Here is a 21,044-nt window from a genome sequence, read left to right as displayed (position 1 = left end):
ACCAGCTTTACAACAAATGCTAAAGGAACTTCTCTAGGCAGGAAACACAAGAGAAGAAAAAGACCTACAAAAACAAACCCAAAACAATTATGAAAATGGTAATAGGAACATATATATCGATAATTACCTTAAATGTAAATGTATTAAGTGATTCAACCAAAAGACACAGACTGGCTGAATGGATACAAAAACAAGACCCATATATATGTTGTCTACAAGAAACCCACTTCAGACCTAGGGACACACACAGACTGAAAGTGAGGGGATGGAAAAAGATATTCCACATATGGAAATCAAAAGAAAGTTGGAGTAGCAATTCTCATATCAGACAAAATAGACTTTAAAATAAAGACTATTACAAGAGACAAAGAAGGACACAACATAATGATCAAGGGATCAATCCAAGAAGAAGATAAAATGATTGTAAATATTTATGCACCCAACGTAGGAGCACCTCAATACATAAAGCATTTAAATATTAACAGCCATAAAAGGGGAAATCGACAGTAACACAATAATAGTAGGGGACTTTAACACCCCACTTTCACCAATGGACAGATCATCCAAATTGAAAATAAATAAGGAAACACCAGCTTTAAATGACCCGTTAAACAAGATGGACTTAATTGATATTTATAAGACATTCCATCCAAAAGTAACAGAATACACTTTCTTCTTAAGTGCTTATGGAATATTCTCCAGGATAGATCATATCTTGAGTCACAAATCAAGGCTTGGCAAATTTAAGAAAATTGAAATTGTATCAAGTATCTTTTCCAACCACAAATCTATGAGATTAGATATCAATTATAGGAAAAAACTGTAAAAAGTACAAACACATGGAGACTAAACAATATGCTACTAAACAACCAAGAGATCACTGAAGAAATCAAAGAGGAAATCAAAAAATACCTAGAAACAAATGACAATGAAAACACGACGATCCAAAACCTATGGGATGCAGCAAAAGCAGTTCTAAGAGGGAAGTTTTCAGCAATAGAATCCTACCACAAGAAACAAGAAACATCTCAAATAAACAACCTAACCTTACACCTAAAGCAATTAGAGAAAGAAGAACAAAAATCCCCCAAAGTTAGCAGAAGGAAAGATCATAAACATCAGAACAGAAATAAATGAAAAAGAAATGAAGGAAATGATAGCAAAGATCAATAAAACTAAAAGCTGGTTCTTTGAGAAGATAAACAAAATTGATAGACCATTAGCCAGACTCATCCAAAAAAAAAAAGGGAGAAGACTCAAATCAACCGAACTAGAAATGCAAAAGGAGAAGTAACAACTGACACTGCAGAAATACAAAGGATCATGAGAGATTACTACCAGCAACTATATGCCAATAAAATGGACAACCTGGAAGAAATGGACAAATTCTTAGAAAAGCACAACCATCCGAGACTGAACCAGGAAGAAATAGAAAATATGAACAGACCAGTCACAAGCACTGAAATTGAGACTGTGATTAAAAATCTTCCAATGAAAAAAAGCCCAGAACCAGATGGGTTCACAGGCGAATCCTATCATTTATCATTTAGAGAAGAGCTAACACCTATCTTCTCAAAGTCTTCCAAAATATAGCAGAGGGAGGAATACTCCCAAACTCATTCTACAAGGCCACCATCACCCTAATTCCAAAACCAAAGATGTCACAAAAAAAGAAAACTACAGGCCAACATCACTGATGAACATAGGTGTAAAAATCCTCAACAAAATACTAGCAAACAGAATCCAACAGCACATTAAAAGGATCATACACCATGATCAAGTGGGGTTTACCCCAGGAACGCAAGCATTCTTCAATATACGCAAATCAATCAATGTGATATACCATATTAACAAATTGAAGGTTAAAAACCATATGATCATCTCAATAGATGCAGAAAAAGCTTTTGACAAAATTCAACACGCATTTATGATAAAAACTCTCCAGAAAGTGGGCATAGAGAGAACCTACCTCAACATAATAAAGGCCATATATGACAAACCCACAGCCAACATTGTTCTCAATGGTGAAAAACTGAAACCATTTTTTCTAAGCTCAGGAAAAAGACAATGTTGCCCACTGTCACAGCTATTATTCAATATAGTTTTGGAAGTTTTTTAGCCACAGCAGTCAGCAAGGAAAAAGAAATAAAAGGAATCCAAATCGGAAAAGAAGACATAAAACTGTCAGATTTTGCAGATGACATGATACTATACATAGAGAATCCTTAAGATGCTACCAGAAAACTACAGGAGCTAATCAATGAATTTGGTAAAGTAGCAGGATACAAAATTAATGCACAGAAATCTTTTGCATTCCTAAACACTAACGATGAAAAATCTGAAAGAGAAATTAAAGAAAAACTCCCATTTACCACTGCAACAAAAAGAATAAAATACCCAGGAGTAAACCTACCTAAGGAGACAAAAGACCTGTATGCAGAAAACTATAAGACACTGATGAAAGAAATTAAAGATGATACAAACAGAGGGAGACATATACCATGTTCTTGGATTGGAAGAATCAACATTGTGAAAATGACTATACTACCCAAAGCAATCTACAGATTCAATGCAATCCCTGTCAAACTACCACTGGCAATTTTCACAGAACTAGAACAAAAAATTTCACAATTTGTATGGAAACACAAAAGACCCCAAATAGCCAAAGCAATCTTGAGAAAGAAAAACAGAGCTGGAGGAATCAGGCTCCCTGACTTCAGACTATACTACAAAGCTACAGTAATCAAGACAGTAAGGTACTGGCACAAAAACAGAAATATAGATCAATGGAAAAGGATAGAGAGCCCAGAGATAAACCCACGCACATATGGTCACCTTATGTTTGATAAAGGAGGCAAGAATATACAATGGAGAAAAGACAGCCTCTTCAATAAGTGGTTCTGGGAAAACTGGACAGCTACTTGTAAAAGAATGAAATTAGAACACTCCCTAATACCATACACAAAAATAAACTCCAAATGGATTAAAGGCCTAAATGTAAGTCCAGACACTATAAAACTCTTAAGAGGAAAACATAGGCAGAACACTATGACATAAATCACAGCAAGATCCTTTTTGACCTACCTCCTAGAGAAATGGAAATAAAAACAAAAATAAACAAATGGGACCTAATGAAACTTAAAAGCTTTTGCACAGCAAAGGAAACCATAAACAAGACGAAAAGACAACCCTCAGAATGGGAGAAAATATTTGCAAACGAAGTAATGACAAAGGATTAATCTCCAAAATATACAAGCAGCTCATGTAGCTCAATATCAAAAAAAGAAACAACCCAGTCCAAAAATGGGCAGAAGCCCTAAACAGACATTTCTCCAGAGATGATATACAGATTGCAAACAAACACGTGAAAGGATGTTCAATATCACTAATCATCAGAGAAATGCAAATCAAAACTACAGTGAGGTATCACCTCACACCGGTCAGAACGGCCATCATCAAAAAATCTACAAACAATAAATGCTGGAGAGGGTGTGGAGAAAAGGGAACCCTCTTGCACTGTTTGTGGGAATGTAAATTGATACAGCCACTATGGAGAAGAGTATGGAGGTTCCTTAAGAAACTTAAAAATAGAAGTACCATATGACCCAGCAATCCCACTATTGGGCATATACCCTGAGTAAACCATAATTCAAAAAGAGTCATGTACCCCAATGTTCATTGCAGCACTCTTTAAAATAGCCAGAACATGGAAGCAACCTAAGTGTCCATCGACAGATGAATGGATAAAGAAGATGTGGCACATATATATAATGTAATATTACTCAGCCATAAAAAGAAATGAAATTGAGTTATTTGTAGTGAGGTGGATGGACCTAGAGTCTGTCATACAGAGTGAAGTAAGTCAGAAAGAGAAAACAAATACTGTATGCTAACACATATATACGGAATCTAAAAAAAAAATGGTTCTGACAAACCTAGCAGTAGGACAGGAATAAAGATGCAGACATAGAGAATGGACTTGTGGACAAGTGGAAGGGGGATGGTAAGCTGGGATGAACTGAGAGAGTAGCATTGACATATGTACATTACCAAATCTAAAATAGATAGCTAGTGGGAATTAGCTGCATTGCACAGGGAGATCAGCTTGTTGCTTTGTGACCACTTAGAGGGGTGGGATAGGGAGTGTGGGAGGGAGATGCAAGAGGGATGGAATATGGGGATACATGTATACATATAGCTGATTCAGTTTGTTGTACACCAGAAACTAACACAACATTGTAAAGCAATTATAATCCAATAAAGATATTTAAAAAAAATGAAAGGGCAACGTACTGAATGGGTGAAGATATTTACAAGTGATATACCTGATAAGGGGTTAATATCCAAAATATGTAAAGTACTCATACAACTTAATATCAGAAAAAACAAACAATCTGATTAAAAATGGGCAGAGGACCTGAACAGACATTTTTCCAAAGAAGACATACAAATGGCCAATAGGCACATGAAAAGATGCTCAACATCATTAATTATTAGAGAAATGCAAACCAAAACCACAGTGAGATACCACCTCACACTTGTCACGATGGCAATCATCAAAAAGACAAGAAACAACAAGTGTTGGTGAAGATGTGAAGAAAAGGGAACCCTTGTGCACTGTTGGTGAGAATGTAAATTGGTGCAGCCACTATGGAAAACAGCATGGAGTTCCCTCAAAAAATTAAAAATAAAACTACCATATGATCCAGCAATTCCACTTCTGGGTATTTAGCTGAAGAAAATGAAAACACTAATTTGAAAAGACATATGCATCCCAATGTTCATTGCAGCATTACTTACAATAACCAAGATATAGAAGCAACCTTAGTGTCCATCTATAGGTGAATGGATAAAGAAGAAGTGGTATATATACACAATGGAATATTACTCAGCCATAAAAAAGAATGAAATCTTGCCAATTGCAACAACATGGATGGACCTGGATGGTATTATGCTAAGTGAAATGAATCAGACAGTTAAAGAAAAATACTGTATGATTTCACTTACATATGAAATCTGAAAAGCAAAACAAACTAACAAATATAACAAAACAGAAACAGACTTAACAAATACAGAGAACAAAGTGGTGGTTGCCAGAGAACAGAGGGATGGGGAGTTGGGAAAAGAGCTGAAGGTGATTAAGAGGTACAGACTGCCAGTTAGGAAATAGAGAAGGCCCAGGGATGTGATATACAGCATGGGGAATAGTCCCACACTGACTATAGTCCCACATAGTCAATAATATTATAATAACTGTATGGTGCATAATCTATAAAAAGATCAAACCACTATGCTGTGTACCTGAAACTAATGTAATATTGTAAGTCAATTATAATTTGATTAAAGGAAAAGATATCTAAAGATAAACATATCACCCTAAGGAAGATGGTCAGTGTGGGACTTAGAAGAAATGGAGAAGCAACATTGGAATTATATAAGAATGGCTTCTAAGGAGGAAACCAGTCTGGCTTTTGAAATGTTCCAGATTTCACTAACCTGACAGCCAGCACAGGTCACTGAGGTGTGGTGATAATTAAGTTCCCCAGGCCTTATGGTCTGCTCCTTCCAGTAGCAGGTCTCTTTCAAGCTTTTTACCTTCTACTTGAATCTGCCTCCATGAGGGGGAAACAGGGCATGCTCTCTCAAATGAGATGGGTCCATAGGTTTGCCTTTTTGTGTGCAACGTTATCAGATTTAGGCATTAGTGTTTACAAGTTTTTTTGTTTTTTGTTTTTCCTATGCTTGAGATATCTGGCCTTTGAAGATTTAGTAGTATTCTTCCGTGACACCATCTAGTCTTGATGTTTTTGGTGGGGCTTCCTCTGAAACCATTCTCCCCACCTTTTTAAAGAGAATATTGAAAGTATAAACTTTCTCTCTCTACCGGGGTCAATTTTATTAAATTATAGCTTCCTAGAAATTCACTCATATCATTAATTTTTTGGCATAGATATGTCCAAAATAGTCTCATAATTTAAAAATTTCCTTGGTTCATTGGTTATATTCCACTCTACCTTTTTTATTTTTGTAAGCTCCTGCTTTTTCCCTTTGTTTAACTTACCTAATGGTTTGATTATTTTGCTACTCTTTATTTCAGGTACTTCTTTTTACTTTACCAGTAAGCCTGTTTTTCTGCTTATAACTCATGAATTTCTTTTTAAAATTCAAAAACTTAGAGATATAATTTATGTACAATAAAATGCACATATTTTAGGTACACACTTTAATGAGTTTTGGCTAATGTATATATCTGTGTGACCACTACCACAGTCAGGATATAGATTATTTCCGTTGCCCCAGAAAATTCTCTTATGCCCCTTTGCAATCAGTATGACCTGCCCCAATGCTCCAGGAAAGCAATGATGCTATTTCTATAAGCATTAGTTTTGCGTACCAGAGCTTCATGTAGTTGGAATCATATATGCATTATTTTTGTGTCTGGTTTCTTTTGCTAAACATAATTTTTGTAAGAGTCAACTCATGCTGTTTTATGTATCACTATTTCCTTTGTTTTTATTATTCTGTAGCAATCATAGGACAATTTGCTTCTTTATTCTCCTAGTGATGAACATTTGGGTTGTTTCCAGTTTGGGATTATTACAAAATTCATATAACAGTCTTTTCATGGATATGGGTTTTCAATTCTCTTTGATAAATAACTAGGAGTAGAATTGCCAGGTGATAGCGTAGGGGAATTTATCTTTAAAAGAAACTTCCAATCGGTTTTCCAAAGTGATTGTATGATTTTACATCCCAACCAGCAATATATGAAAATTCTATTTGTTCCACATCCTTTTTAACACTTTGTATTGTGAGTCTTAAATTTAAGCTATTCTAGGGGGTGCATAGTAATATTTCATTATGGTTTAATTTGCATTTGCCTTATGACTAATGATGTTGAGCATGTTTTCATATACTTATTGGCCATTCATACCTTATTTTACAAAGTGTTCAAGTCTCTTGTACATATTTTCATTGGATTATTTTATTACTGAGTTGTAAAAGTTCTTTACATAGTCTAGGTACAGGGCCTTTTAAAAAATACACATACTCTGAATATCTTAATCTGTAGTTTGTCTTTACTTTTTACATTCAGTTCTGTTGATTTTTCCTTCATGTGTTTTGAATCTCTTTTATCATCTGCATATACACTTGTATATCTTTTTTAATGTAGTTAGCTTATTTGTCATTTCTAAATATCTCTATTTTTGGTAACACTCCTTGATTGCAGTATTATTTGAAATTTCTTTATGTTTCTTATGTTTACCATTTGTATGGCATATCTTTTTCTCTTCTTTCCCTTGCAATCTATCTGGTACTTATATTTAAAGTACAACTTTTGTAGAAAATAAATAATGACTGTTTAAAGCCTCTAAATTTTGGCATGGTGTTTTTGCAACAAAAGTTCATTAATATAACTATATTTTGCAAATATTTTATGTTAACTACTTATTCTTGGTTGTCATTGAAAGAGATGTGTTGAAGTCTACCACTGTAATTGTGAATTTGTCCCTGTCTCCCTGTAATTCTATGAATTTTCCCTTTATACATTTCAATACTATTCTTAGGTGCACAGAAGTTTATGACTATTATATATTCTTGGTAGATTATGTTTACCAGCATGAAATACCCCTCTTTATGTCTTTTAATGCTTTCTGCCTTAAATTCTATTTAGTCTGTTATTAGCTTTGCTACACCAGATTTTAGAGGTTAGTACTTGCTATCTATTTTTTTTTTAACATTTTGCTTCATACCAGGGATGAGTGACACCTTTCTAGCTATGACCTTAGAGAGGCAAATGAATATGTTCAATTCTAAGTTCATGGAAAGCTTATAATTAGACTTTTAAAATTTAACCAATCTGAAAATCTCTGACCTTTAATTAGCAGTTGGATTCAATTATATTTATCACGATTGCACATATATTTGCACATGGTTTTTTTTTAAAATAAATAAATTTATTAAACATTGTCATCATTGCTGTGCGTGGCCCTTCTCTAGTTGCGGCGAGCAGGGGCTACTCTTTGTTGTGGTGCGTGGGCTTCTCATTGCGGTGGCTCCTCTTGTTGTGGAGCACGTGCTTTAGGCATGCGGGCTTCAGTAGTTGTGGCATGCGGCTTTAGTAGTTGTGGCTCGTAGGCTCTAGAGCGCAGGCTCAGTAGTTGTGGTGCACGGGTTTAGTTGCTCTGCGGCATGTGGGATCTTCCTGGACCTAGGGCTCGAACCCGTGTCCTCATCATTGGTGGGCAGATTCTTAACCATTGTGCCACCAGGGAAGCCCTTGCACTTAGTTTTGCTATCTCATTTTGTATTTTCTGTTTACCATGACTTAAAATATATTTTTCTCCTTCAATGTTTCCCATTTGATTAACCAAATTTACTTTATTCTCTTTATTTTTGGTTATGAATTTAGAACTTACACATACTATGGACATACATAATTTAAGAAAACTATGCAGAAATTTAAACATTGTATTTAAAGGTATATATTTTTAATAATGTACATGGTTAATCAATATCTATGGCTTTCCTCAGCAGGAAAGGGCCCTCAGCTCTTTTTCTTTCTTTAAAATAGGTTCTCCAATGTCATTTATTTCTCAAATTGTCTTCAGATATTTTATTTTCTAGTCAATATATTTTAGATTTACTACCATATTTTACTGATTTCTTAGCTTATTGTTAATTTTTGCATCTGAATCATTCCACCTGTATTCATCTTTTTCTTGCTGAATGTGGTAGATATTTCTGGTGTTTACCAGTATCAGACTTTCTTTTATTTCCTGAGCATATAAAAAACTTCACTTTCCATCCATGTGCCTATTTCTGGCCAGTTAGATGTGAGTAGAATAATGTGTGTCACTTTGGGGCTGAGGAAGTGAAAAGCCCTTATGTGAACGTCCATTCTCTTTCTTCCTCTGCTGCAATGGAGGATGGAGGCAGGGGCCTAGTTTTCAGATGGCAGCACAAGATTGAAGCAGCCTGGATCACTGAGTTATCAGATCTATAGAGTTACCTGGACTACAGAAAGTTTTGCCTGAAGAAGATATAAACTTTTGTTGTGTTAAGCCACTGAGATGTGGGGATTGCTTGTTATTGCAGCATATGCCTATCCTATCCTGACTAATGCACTGAAGTGTATCCTTTAATTATGCTTTTAGTAAGATAGTAACTTAGTCCTTGTGTGTCTGAAGATTTCATTAATTCATTCTCACTCTTAATTGATAATTTGGCTGGGTTTAGAAGTTCAGTTTACAATTATTTTTCCTGTTGCATTTTATCTTTTGATAGGTATTATTGTTGATGCAATAATGCTATGAGTCTGATTTATCTTTTCTCCATGATGGTTTTAACATTTTATCTTTATCCTTGATGTTCTATAATTGCACTGTGATGTTTTTAGGTTTGAATTTCACCAAATTTTCTATGTTGCTGTAGCAAGCTTCTGAGCTGATAGAAAAATGTCTGATCTTTGTCATAGGAGACTAGGACATCATTGGACAAGGCATTAGCTGAAGCAGAAAAGAGAAGAAAAAGCCAAAACATAAAAGAAAGTTGTACACTGAAGAGGTTATGAATGGAAAAACATCCTATATTCATGGATTGGAAGACCTAATATTGTTAAGATGGCAGTGAGACCCAGACTGGTCTATGGATTCAACTCAATCTCTACAAAAATCCCAGTTGGTTTCTTTGTAGATATTGATAAGTTGATCCTAAAATTCATATGGAAATTCAGCAGATCCAGCATATCAAAAATAATCTTGAAAAAGAAGAACAAAGCTGGAGGACTCACACTTCCTGATTTCAAAACATATGACCAAGCTACAGTAATCAAGATAGTGTGGTACTGGCTAAGGATAGACTTATAGATCAAGAAAATAGAATTGAGGATCAAGAAATAAAACCCCAAATTTATAGTCAATAGATTTCAACAGGGTACCAAAACAATTCAATGGGGAAAGAATAGTCTTTCCAGTAAGTGATGCCAGGACCACTGGATATCCATATGTAAAATAATGAAGTTGGACCCCTACCTCACACTATATATAAAAATTAACTCAAAATAGATACAGTCCTAAATGTAAGAGCTAAAATTATAAACTCTTAGAGGAAAACATAGATGTAAATCTTCCTGACCTTGGATTAGGCAATAGTTTCTCAGCTATGACACCAAAAGCACAAGCACCAAAAATATATATATATATAAATTGGACATCATCAAAATTAAAAACTTTTGTGCTTCTGAGAACACCATCAAGAAAGTGAAAAGAAAACCCATAAAATGCGAACATTTTTTGAAAATCACACATCTGATAAAGGACTTGTATCTAGAATATATATAAAAAACCTCCTACAACTCAATAATTAAACAGATAAATAACTTAAAGATGGGCAAAGGATCCAAATAGACATTTCTTCATGCAAATCAACAATAAGCCCATGAAAAAATGCTCAACATCTTAGCCATCAGGAAGATACAAATCAAAACAACAATGAGATACCCATTATATACACTAGGATGGCTATAATTAAAAAGACAGTTAATAATAACAGAGAGGATGTGGAAAGATTGAAACCCTCATACACTGCTGGTGGGAACAGAAAATGGTTCAGCTGCTGTGGAGAATACTCTGGCAGTTCCTCAAAAGTTTAAATATAGAGTTACCATATGACCCAGCAATTCCACTCTTAGATACATACCTAAAAGAAATGAAAATATATGTTTCACCCAATAACTTGTGCATGAATGCTCATAGCAGCATTATTCATAATAGCTAGAAGTAGAAACAACTCAAGTGTCCATCAATGATAAGTGGATAAACAAAATGTGGTATAGGTACAATGGAATATTATTTTCAACAAAAAGGAATGAAGTGCTGATACATGCTACAACATGAATGAACCTATAAAACATTATGCTATGTGAAAGAAGTCACAAAAAACCACACATTATAGGATTCTATTTATATGAAATACCCAGGATAGGCAAATTCATAGAGACAGAAAGTAGTTTGGTGGTTGCCTAGAACTGAGGGGGCTGGAAAGAAATGGGAACTGACTGCTAAAGGTTACAGGATTTCTTTCGGGGGTGATTAAAATGTTTTAAAATTGATTGTGATAATGGCTGCAAAACTCTGAATATACTAAAAACCATTGAAGTATACACTTCAAGCAGATGAGTTGCATGGTATATGAATTATATCCTGATCAAGCTGCTATTATAGAAAAGACTATGAAGGGTCACACCTTGGGAAGCCCAAGTATGACACCAAGTCCCAGAGGAAAGCACAAGGCTGAGAATGGGGAGTGAAGCCAGGAAGACTGGAGCCATGTAGACATAGAAACGGAGCCAGAGATGATGAGAAACTTGGGCTGGAGCAAATTAAGGAGATTCTGGAGCAGAGGAAGGTGAAAGTTCACTTTTACTGGGGACTGGTCATTTGGTATGTGGGTGGGTCAGCTCAACTGAAATAAATACTGTATTTCTCAGTGTATCAGCAGCCTAATTCTGGGGCTTGTAGCCCCTCTCTTCCTCGTCAATAATCCATAATGCAGATTCTCCCTACTCTTGATTTCCTAGAGATGGAGGAGAAGCTGATCTGTTTCTCCATAGGCTACTAAATATCTGTTGGTAGCAACAGCACTAGAAGCAGTAGTAAAACTAATAACAATAATAATAGCCCACATTGAACAGTTACTATGTGCCAGGCATAGTCTTCCAAAGTGCTTTACATTACTGACCCATTTAATTCCTCATAACAAGCCCATGGCATAAGTAATATCATTATCCTTATTTTACAGATGAGAAAACTGAGGCATAGCACAGTTAGGTATCTTGCCCCAGGTCAGATGCCTTGTGAGTGGAAAGAATTGTTTCTGGTCTTAGTTGGGATAACTTGGTGAAGCACATTCATTTTCATCAAGGCATCACACTGGATTGAAGACAACTGTGGTTTCTCGGTTGCCTAGTTCAGCACATAGGGTTTTGGACGCACCTGCACGCCAGTAAGGCAAGGTTGGTGTGTGAGTCCCAACTCCCACCAAGGTCCCACAACCTCCTGCCATTTCCAGGGAAAGTCAGTTAGAAAAAAGGGAGACAGAAATAAATGTGGCCACTACAGCCAAATCACAGCCCCGGACCTAGGAGCAGAGCAGAGAAGTAGAGCACTTGTTCACTCACTCATTCAAACATTTACCAAGTGACTTCTTGCTTCATGGGCAGGGACTGGGAATATATAGAGAGAAGGAAAACAGGGGAGATGTTTTGGAGGAACTCCAAGGCATGGCTCGGTGTGATTACCTTCACATATTGGGGGCGGCCCTTCAAACTGCAGGTAAGTTCCAAGTTTGCAGGTCAGGATTTCATTCCCAACTAAGGTAAAGCCAGGGAGGCACCTGTAGCGTACGATGTCACCTGTCAAGGAGAGACCAGTGTGGGGATTCCCTGGAGAAGTCTGGGCAGGGCTGACTGGCGCCCCTTAGTAGCTTGAACCCACTTCCAGGCAAGACGATCAGTGGCGGGTTGTGCTCTGTTCAGACTAAATTACTAGCTCAACTCCAGTCAAATGACCCAGATGACTGGCTCCCCTCTCACAGCTCAGCCTTGCTGAGCCTAACAGTGTTGCACGTTCTAGGAACTTTTTATAGTGTCTTGCATGGACTTATTTCTCAACACATCCTGACTTGAATCGTGGAAGAAAACTGCTTTCCTAGCTCCTCTGGCTATGTATGACTAAAAACAAAAGTGATTGTATTTTGGGTGAAACTCAGTTGACAGAGTATCAACCGTCTTGCACTGGGCCTATTGTTTCTCTCCAAGGACAGGAGGCAGAGATAAGCCCCACGGGCCAGGCCCCACCCCTCCCCGGCCCCTCCTCGCCAGCCCCATCCTTGCTGGTTTGGGAGGTCTAACCTATGTTGAATTCTTCATTCTCTGTGACGACTTCAGCATTGGGGAGGATGGTGGGAGGAGGGCATTTGGTGAGCGGATAAGCTGAAAAGACAAAAGCAGACAAGTCGGTGTAAGAGCATCATTCTTGGGGCATGTGGTCATTCATTTGTTCAGTGCTTCACGTTCTCACTCATCTATCCACACAGCAGATATTAACGAGTACTTATCTGTACACAGGGCAAGATTAGCAAAGCACTATTTTGCTTATCTGCTGCCATCTGTTTTTATTTGCTTTTGATGCAAAAACCAGGAAGCATATATCAAGATTAACAATAAAGGAGAGGATCTAAGAAGGCAGTGATGGTGCCTAGCGCTGAAAGGAGGGGAGAGAAGCATTTACTGAACACCTACTATACGCCAAGCATTTTCACACGCTGTCACCTTGAATTCTCACAATAGCTGATCCCCCTGAGAGATGTTCCCACTCTACTTATGAGGAAGCTAAGATTCAGAAAGCTTCAGTTACCTCTCTAAGTTCACATAGGAAGTAAGTGACACAGACAGGATTTGAATCCAGGTCTGGCTGCTCTCAAATCCCATATTCTTTCCACTACTCAGCATCTAAATGCTGTGTGTGGCTTACGTGGGGGACCAGCAAAGACAGCTTGTTTCTCTTCTGACCTTTGGCTAAACACTCTGGCTTCAGTGGATTTTCTAAATCAGAAGCCATCCCTCTGGGCAGAGACTGGCCTGTATGGGGAGGGTGTTACCGAGGTAAAGTTCAGGGTGGGCTCATAACTTGGCTTTCTTTCATTATCTGGTACGTGGTTGAGTGCTGGATGTGTTAGCTGCTGTTGCCACTGCTGTTGCTGTTATTATTTCCAAAGTCACTTCAACCCTTGCTATGTTTTTTGAAGTAGCATTTTTTAAAAAATTTACAAATGTAACACATTATCATTAAAGAAAACCTGAGATTTTCTATGAGAAGAGTAAGAGGAAAATTAAACTCATCCATTGCCTTCTCAGAGATAACCTGTTAACCCTTTACTGTAAATTCTTAGGGTATATATTTTCTGCACATAGATTTTTCTTTTACAAAATTTGCACCATGTGACATACTTTGTGTTGGTCCTTGTGCACTTACTATTATATTGCAAGAATTTTCCCATGTCATCACATTCCTTCAAAAGTATGATTGAAATGACTTCATAGGATTTAATCATATAATCTACTAAAATTTATTTAACAGATACTCTATTGTTAACCATTTAGATTTCCAAAGTTTTGCAATTTAAAATGAAACTGTGATGAACATCCTTCTATATATACATCTTTTATGAAGTTTTTTCTTTTTATGAAACTAGGAATGATTAGAGTTTATGACTTTTTTTTTTTTTTTTTTTTTTGCGGTAGGCGGGCCTCTCACTGTTGTGGCCTCTCCCATTGCGGAGCACAGGCTCCGGACACACAGGCTCAGCGGCCATGGCTCACGGGTCCAGCCGCTCCACGATACGTGGGATCCTCCCAGACCGGGGCACGAACCCGTGTCCCCTGCATCGGCAGGTGGACTCTCAACCACTGCGCCACCACGGAAGCCTGAGTGTATGACTTTTTTAAACTACAGGCATCTCTCACTGAACATCAATAATCCATTCCTGGAAATCAGACATTCTGTGTCAAGATGCTACTAGGAGCCTACTTCCCATTACTTTAAATGGGAAAAAATTATAATGCATAACCCAAGACCCAAAAAGTACTGAAAACTACAAAATACCTATATATATGCAACAAACCACTATGCTAGAAGGTAAATACTTATAGCATCACTTCATGATCACCCAATGATTAGTACATTTGTAACAAAACAGCAGTTCTATGCATTGCATATTGCACCATGAACACTGCAGACTTTTCAGCTTGAGACAGAAACCTTAGGCAGAAACAAAGGCTAAATATGAAAGGCACGGCGAGAACGTGTTTGGGACAGCGCTGGGTGGTGGACGCTTCATAGTGAACATCATCACTCTGGGATAACCTCAGAGCCAGTGGCACCTGAAACACCTGTTCCAAATGTTCATGTGGCATTCTGACATTTTACCAATCGTATCTGGAATGTAACTTAAGACTCCTCCTGCATGTAGTTCTATTTAAAATGTCGTATTATGTTTTGAGGATTTAACTTTAATTTTTCCTACAGATGTGTCCACTGAAACACGTCATATTGAGTGACACATAGCTTTATGAAGCCCTCTTGGGGGAACCAGACAGGTTTAATCTTGATTTAACATAAACCAGGGAGGACCAGGCCTGTGTTTGATACATATTGCCATTTTTCTTTCCAGGAAAATTGCTCCAACAGATACTGTCCACAGAACGACAGTTTCTCCAACCCTGGGTGCTTTCATTCTTCTTTCATCTGATCCTTTTAATGATTATCTATTGGGGGTTTGCCCTGGGTCAGGCACTGTGTTAGGTGTGGATGATGCAAGAGTAAAGAGACACAGTCCTTGCCTCACAGAACTTAGAGCCATCAGGGGAAATAGTCATCAATTTTAATCTTTGTCAACTTGATAGACAGCACAGAGTACCACTTCTTTTCTTTTATTGGCATTTGACAACCAGTTAGGCTAAATATTTTTTTCATATGTTACTAGACTCTTTGCATTTTTCTTTTCTTTTTTTTTTTTAACATCTTTATTGGGGTATAATTGCTTTACAATTGTGTGTTAGTTTCTGCTTTATAACAAAGTGAATCAGTTATACATATACATATGTTCCCATATCTCTTCCCTCTTGCGTCTCCCTCCCTCCCACATTTTTCTTTTTAACTCTCTATTCATGTCCTTTGCCTCTATTTTTCCTATAAATTTGAAAAACTCTATGTACAATATATTTAAGATTGATCTTTGCCTATTATTTCCCAATTTATCATTTGCTCCCATCTATTTATGACACTCTTTTGACTTGTACAAGCATTAAATGTTTATTTAGCCAATTCTCAATGTTTTCCTTTATAGAGCTTAAAAAAGTTTGATTCCTTCCATTCTCAGCCTCGTGCTTACCTTTAAAACATACCTTCTAGAACCTTCTAGGACACACTTAACTTTCCCAGAAAAAAAATCAATAAAAGACATCTCCACCTAAACACCGTGAGGACACTTTACAGTTTGTGGTTGTTAGTGTGATCGTGTGATTTCCTATTACATCTTTAAAATTAACTTTTAAAAAATTACAAATTTCTGCTCAATGCAGAAAGCTGGTGGAGTACTGAAAAGCAATAAAACAAAAATTCCCCAAGTCCCACCACCTGGGCACAGCCATTGCTAGCATTTTGGTGTATGACTTTTGATATTTCACAGATAACTCCCCTCCCCTCCCCACCCCCAAACACACACTGCATCTACCATGTTATTGCTGCAGAACTCTAGGGCAGGGGGCCATTCAGGACTCCTGTTTCCTTTTGTCTCCATCTCCCTTGTTCCCCTGGGGGGTGAGGCACTGATACAGCTTTGACTCCATTATGTGTTAACATGCTAACTAGTGGGCAGGGCTCATTTGCTTATGTCATCCAAGTTTTACCACTTGTCTCAATAAAGTCTTTAATAGCAAACGCATCCAGTTCAGAACCATATGTTGCATTTCATTGTTATGTTTAGTCTGTCTCCTTTAGTCTGCAACAGTTCTAAAGTCTTTCCTTGACCTTCCTGACTTTTACACTTTTGAAAATTATATGCAGTTAATTTCTAGTATGTAACACTGTATTACATACATTACCCTCAATTTAGGTTTGTCTGATTCCTCATGATTAGATTTAGGTTGTACATCTTTGATGGGACGATTACAGAAGCGATGCTGGGTCCTTCTCACTGCATCCTATCAGGTGGGGTATGATTTCCCCTTTTATTAATCTCTCAGCCAGATAGCTCTTATTTGGAGTCCATGTTACCTAGACTCTCACGCTGGAAGCAGATGCTTCCCAAAATTTCCTTCTATTTCCTAAACTATAAGTTTCCAAGGGCATTTTTCTCTGCAATTCTAATCCTATTTTGTCACTAAAAAAAAAATACTGTAGAATATTGCCATAAGTCTCCTTAAGGTAGTTTTCTTCTTTTTGGTTCTCATATGAAAGGAAATTTATTTAGGGCTAATGTTTGGCTATAAAAAGGCAAACATTCTTTCCCCCATCCCATTCCCAATCCCGGCTCTTTGCAAGTCGGCCTCCTTCTTTTTCTTCAGTTTTAGTCTCAAATACCAACTCTTAAGACACATTTTCCCCAATTATTCTACATGAAGTAGATCCTCTACCTTTTCATTTGCTATCTTACTTGTTTCTTTCATAGCACATATTACAAGTTGCAAAGATTTTATTTGTCTACTTACTTGTTTGTTATCTCTTCTTGGGGGAAGAAAGCTGTATGGGGAGCAGGCATTTCACAGAGCAGGAAGCAATAAAACATACTTATTCTTTAATGATAATGAATAGATAATGAATAGATAATGAAGATATGAAAGGATGCTAATCCTCATCTTCATCATAAAAGTGAAATGCTATCCACCAGGTTGGCAAAAATTTAAAAATCCAATAAAGCCCAGTGTTTGCAAGGATGTAGTGCGACAGAAGCTCTACCTCTGTTGCTAGGAAGAGTGTAAACTGTTATAACTACTTCGTGCGATCAGTTTGGCATTACCTAGTAAAACTGAATATGTGAATACTCACAACCTCACAATTCCACACAGGCATGTACCCTAGAGAAACTCTTGTCCACAAGAAGGAATGTACAACAATGCTCAGATTGTTTGAAATAAAATAACTTGAATGCCTATTAAGAGTAGACTAGATAAATCACTATTTTCACGCAATGGAATACTAGACGGCATTGAAAAATGAACTAAATCTAGTCACATGCATCTGCATGAATTTCAAAAGCTTAATTATGAGTGAAAAAAGCAGGTCACAGAAGAACACTTATTGAACAATTCTATTCACATAACAGAAATAACATGTGAAATGAAACAGTATATATTTTTGGAGACATACACCTATGGAGTAAAATTATAATGTAAAGCAATGAATGGTCAACAGAAAATTCAGGACCGTGGTTAACTCTGGGGGTCGGGCAGGGGGAACGTGTTGGGGGCGGTGCACAGGGGCTTCAAAGGTACTGGTGTTCCTTTTCTTAGGCTCAGCGATGGGTGTTCATCTTATTCTTCTTTAAATGGCACATGTATGTTATCCACAATTTTTACACATTGCTATATTCCACAATTTATCAAAAGCCCTATGAGTGGGTGGAAGGGGCCTTCATGCTCACTCGGCCCCTTGCAAAGAGCCTGTCCCACCTGAGCCCGTTGGCCTGGGCCTAGCAGTAGATCCTCTCGCCCAGGCCCATGTCTGCTCTCTGGTCAATGAGGCCTTGGACCATGGTCTGAGCAAGCACCTAAGGGTCTCATGTCTCATCTGAGGGCATCAGGGGCACAGCGGCCACACACAGAAGCAAGCGCTCTCCTGGGCAGACTTACTCAGGAGAACTCGGGAACAAGGCTGCCCCAGGGCAGGGCTGGGCCTCCTTCACCTGGTCCTGGCGCAGGTGAATGCTGAAGAGCAGGGACCAGAGATCTGGCCTAGGACTGAGGTGATTTCATATGGATCCTGTTAATATCTAAATATAATAATAATGGTGATCATGATAATGATGATTATTAACACTGCCATTTATTGAGTACCTTTTATACTCTGTGCCTAGAGCTAGGCATTCCCATGCATGATTTCATTTAACTCTGTGAGGTTAGGTACTGATATGATTCCCATTTTGTGGATAATGAAATCGAGGCTCAGAAAGGTAAATGACAGACCCACAGTCACACAGCTAATATGTGGCAGAGATTTGAACCCAAGTCTGTGTGACTCTGGAGTCCACACTCTATCACTCTATGGGCAAGTCACATGGAGTCAGAATGACATAGCCTTCAAGACCTGGGTCCCATTAATGGGGTGTGCCCGACAAGAGGGGTGTGGGTACCAAGGCAGATTGAGATGGTGGGTTTCTCATCTCCATATCATGCTCACCTGGGCCCAAGCTCCTTGGGGACAGCGGCTGGAGCCGCCGATGCTCTCAACAATGTTGTTTCTGGCTTTCTGTCTCCATATCACTAACTCTCCCAAGGACTTAAGGCTGAATGCGTTCATGTTTCTATAAATGCACGTGTGAGGCAGAAACACCCTGCGGTCCCACTGGAGCAGTCAGTGCAGAGCTACAAGGACTGGGTTCTCCTCCCAATTATAGCCATGCAATTTTGGGCAGGCTCTCCTGCCTTCCTTGGCCCTCATTTGTAAATTGGGGGTAATAATAGCTGCTTCACTACCTCACAGAATTCTTAGAGGTCACAAACTCCAAGCCCCTCATTCCGCAGGTGAAGAAACTGAGCTCTCAAGCTGGGGAGAGACCTACACAAGGTCAGACATTGACTTGAGGTGGAGCCAGGAATAAAGTCAAGCCTTCCTGATTTCCAGTCCAAATAGATGCAATGTTCTGCAAACTGTAAACAAGGGAGGTTATTTCACGGCTGGGCACAAGCCCACAGAGAACTTTTTATAAGTTTTTCTATGCTGTGTCCACTAGAACAAAAATGAGGAAATACCTGGGTCCATAACCCTGGACTTTTAGAAGAAAGTAGGCTGTCGATAAGGACAGATGCACCCTGAATTGATCATGCTCCTCTATTTGAATTCTCCCTGATTTTGTCTGGGCACAGTAGTTCCTGTGGAGTCGACAGAGGCCCTGGAGTCCTTTGGAGTGGACAACCCTCTAGAATGTGCTGAGGGGCAGGGTGGAGCACAGGTAAAGGGATAACCCAGCCAGGGAGCTGGTGTGAACGACGGATAAGAAAGAAGCCTCACTCTGCTGCCTCTGAACTTGAACTTGGTGCCAAGGATCAGCGTCACGGGCCTCTCCTCCCTACTAGTGTGGAGGGGAAGGAAGAGAGCTCCGGTGCTGGGAGCTCTCACATACCCTACACAATGAATTCTCATAACCCTGAGGAGACCAAGGCAGAGAAGCTATGTTACTCTTCCAAGCCCCACAGCTGGCAAATGCGGGAGCCAGGAGTCAAGCCCAGCACTTGAGAGTCTGCACCCCCTCTCCCCCTTCCCCCACAGGCTTCCATACTGACCGGAGAAAGCTATGGCGAAGATCCCACCCGCAGCTGCATCACGGTGGAACTTGAGCAGGACCTGGTTGGATGAGCTGTGCATTGTCTTCTTGGCCAAGCTGTGGCTGAAGGTTCCGAGCTGTGGGGCTGTCTGCTGCGGTCCATCCCTGCAACAGGAAAGAAGGTCCTGCATGTCACGGGTCACCATGCCTACCTGTTCCACCTGGTGTGTCAGAGGCCTTCAGTGAGCAAAGAGACATCCCTGTGTTGCCTTCCCTGGAACCTTATCCAGTCCCTCCCATTTGTTCTTAGCTATTGTCTGGAAACTAAATGAGAAATCAATCCAGGGCAGTCAGGTGACAGTTATCCAGCCCTGGAAATTTTGAGAAGAAATCCCACTATCTTCTGCCGATTCCCAGAACCTCCAAACAAAGAAATTTTTAAATTATATCTTTGTCCAAAGATTCAGTGGTTTGGAAAAAAAGCTGTCTAGGAAACTGCACTTATCAACTAATAATTCACATTCCCATTTTAAAATTACTCAAGATATGCTAACTACATAACTCAGAGCTGAGCTGTCCAGTTTGGTAACCGCTAGCCTACATGGGACTATTTACTTTTAAGTTATTTAAACTTTAATAAAGTTTAAAAATCAGCTCCTCAGTCACTCTAGTCACATTCAAGTGCTCAATGGCTACATGTAGAGTGGCTGCCATATTGGACCTCACAGATATGGACTATTTCTCTCACTGTGGACAGTTCTGTGGTCAGCACTGGCTCAGCATGACGTGACCAGTGGGATTTCACAAAATTCCACTCCAAAGCTCTTTCACTAGTTCAGGTAGCTTATCTTAGGTAAATGTAGAATTTTGGTTTGGGCTCTGGAAATACTGAGAAAAGTCAGCCCATCTACGCCCTTTCCCATTCCCACACCCGTTAGTACTTTGACCCCCAGCAGGACTCCAGGTTGGGAACCACTGTCTTGCCATTCCTTTCCCTCCAA

The 21,044-nt window shown here is 38.7% G+C and overlaps 1 protein-coding gene across 1 annotated transcript in view; it reads right to left on the bottom strand.

Moving 5' to 3' along the window:
- CSMD2 (CUB and Sushi multiple domains 2) overlaps positions 1-21,044 on the bottom strand; it is a 669,690-nt gene that overhangs the window by 80,825 nt on the left and 567,821 nt on the right. The window contains exons 44-46 of the mRNA XM_060142710.1: positions 20,063-20,208; positions 12,914-12,994; positions 12,302-12,415 (exon numbers count right to left, since the gene is read on the bottom strand). Of these exons, the coding sequence (XP_059998693.1) occupies positions 12,302-12,415; positions 12,914-12,994; positions 20,063-20,208 (341 nt within the window). The remainder of the gene's footprint in view (positions 1-12,301; positions 12,416-12,913; positions 12,995-20,062; positions 20,209-21,044) is intronic.

This window comes from Lagenorhynchus albirostris, chromosome 2 (assembly GCF_949774975.1).
Source record: "Lagenorhynchus albirostris chromosome 2, mLagAlb1.1, whole genome shotgun sequence".
NCBI lineage: Eukaryota > Metazoa > Chordata > Mammalia > Artiodactyla > Delphinidae > Lagenorhynchus > Lagenorhynchus albirostris.
Note: the sequence above shows the minus strand (reverse complement) of the source record. Positions and strands in the feature narration are given on the sequence as shown.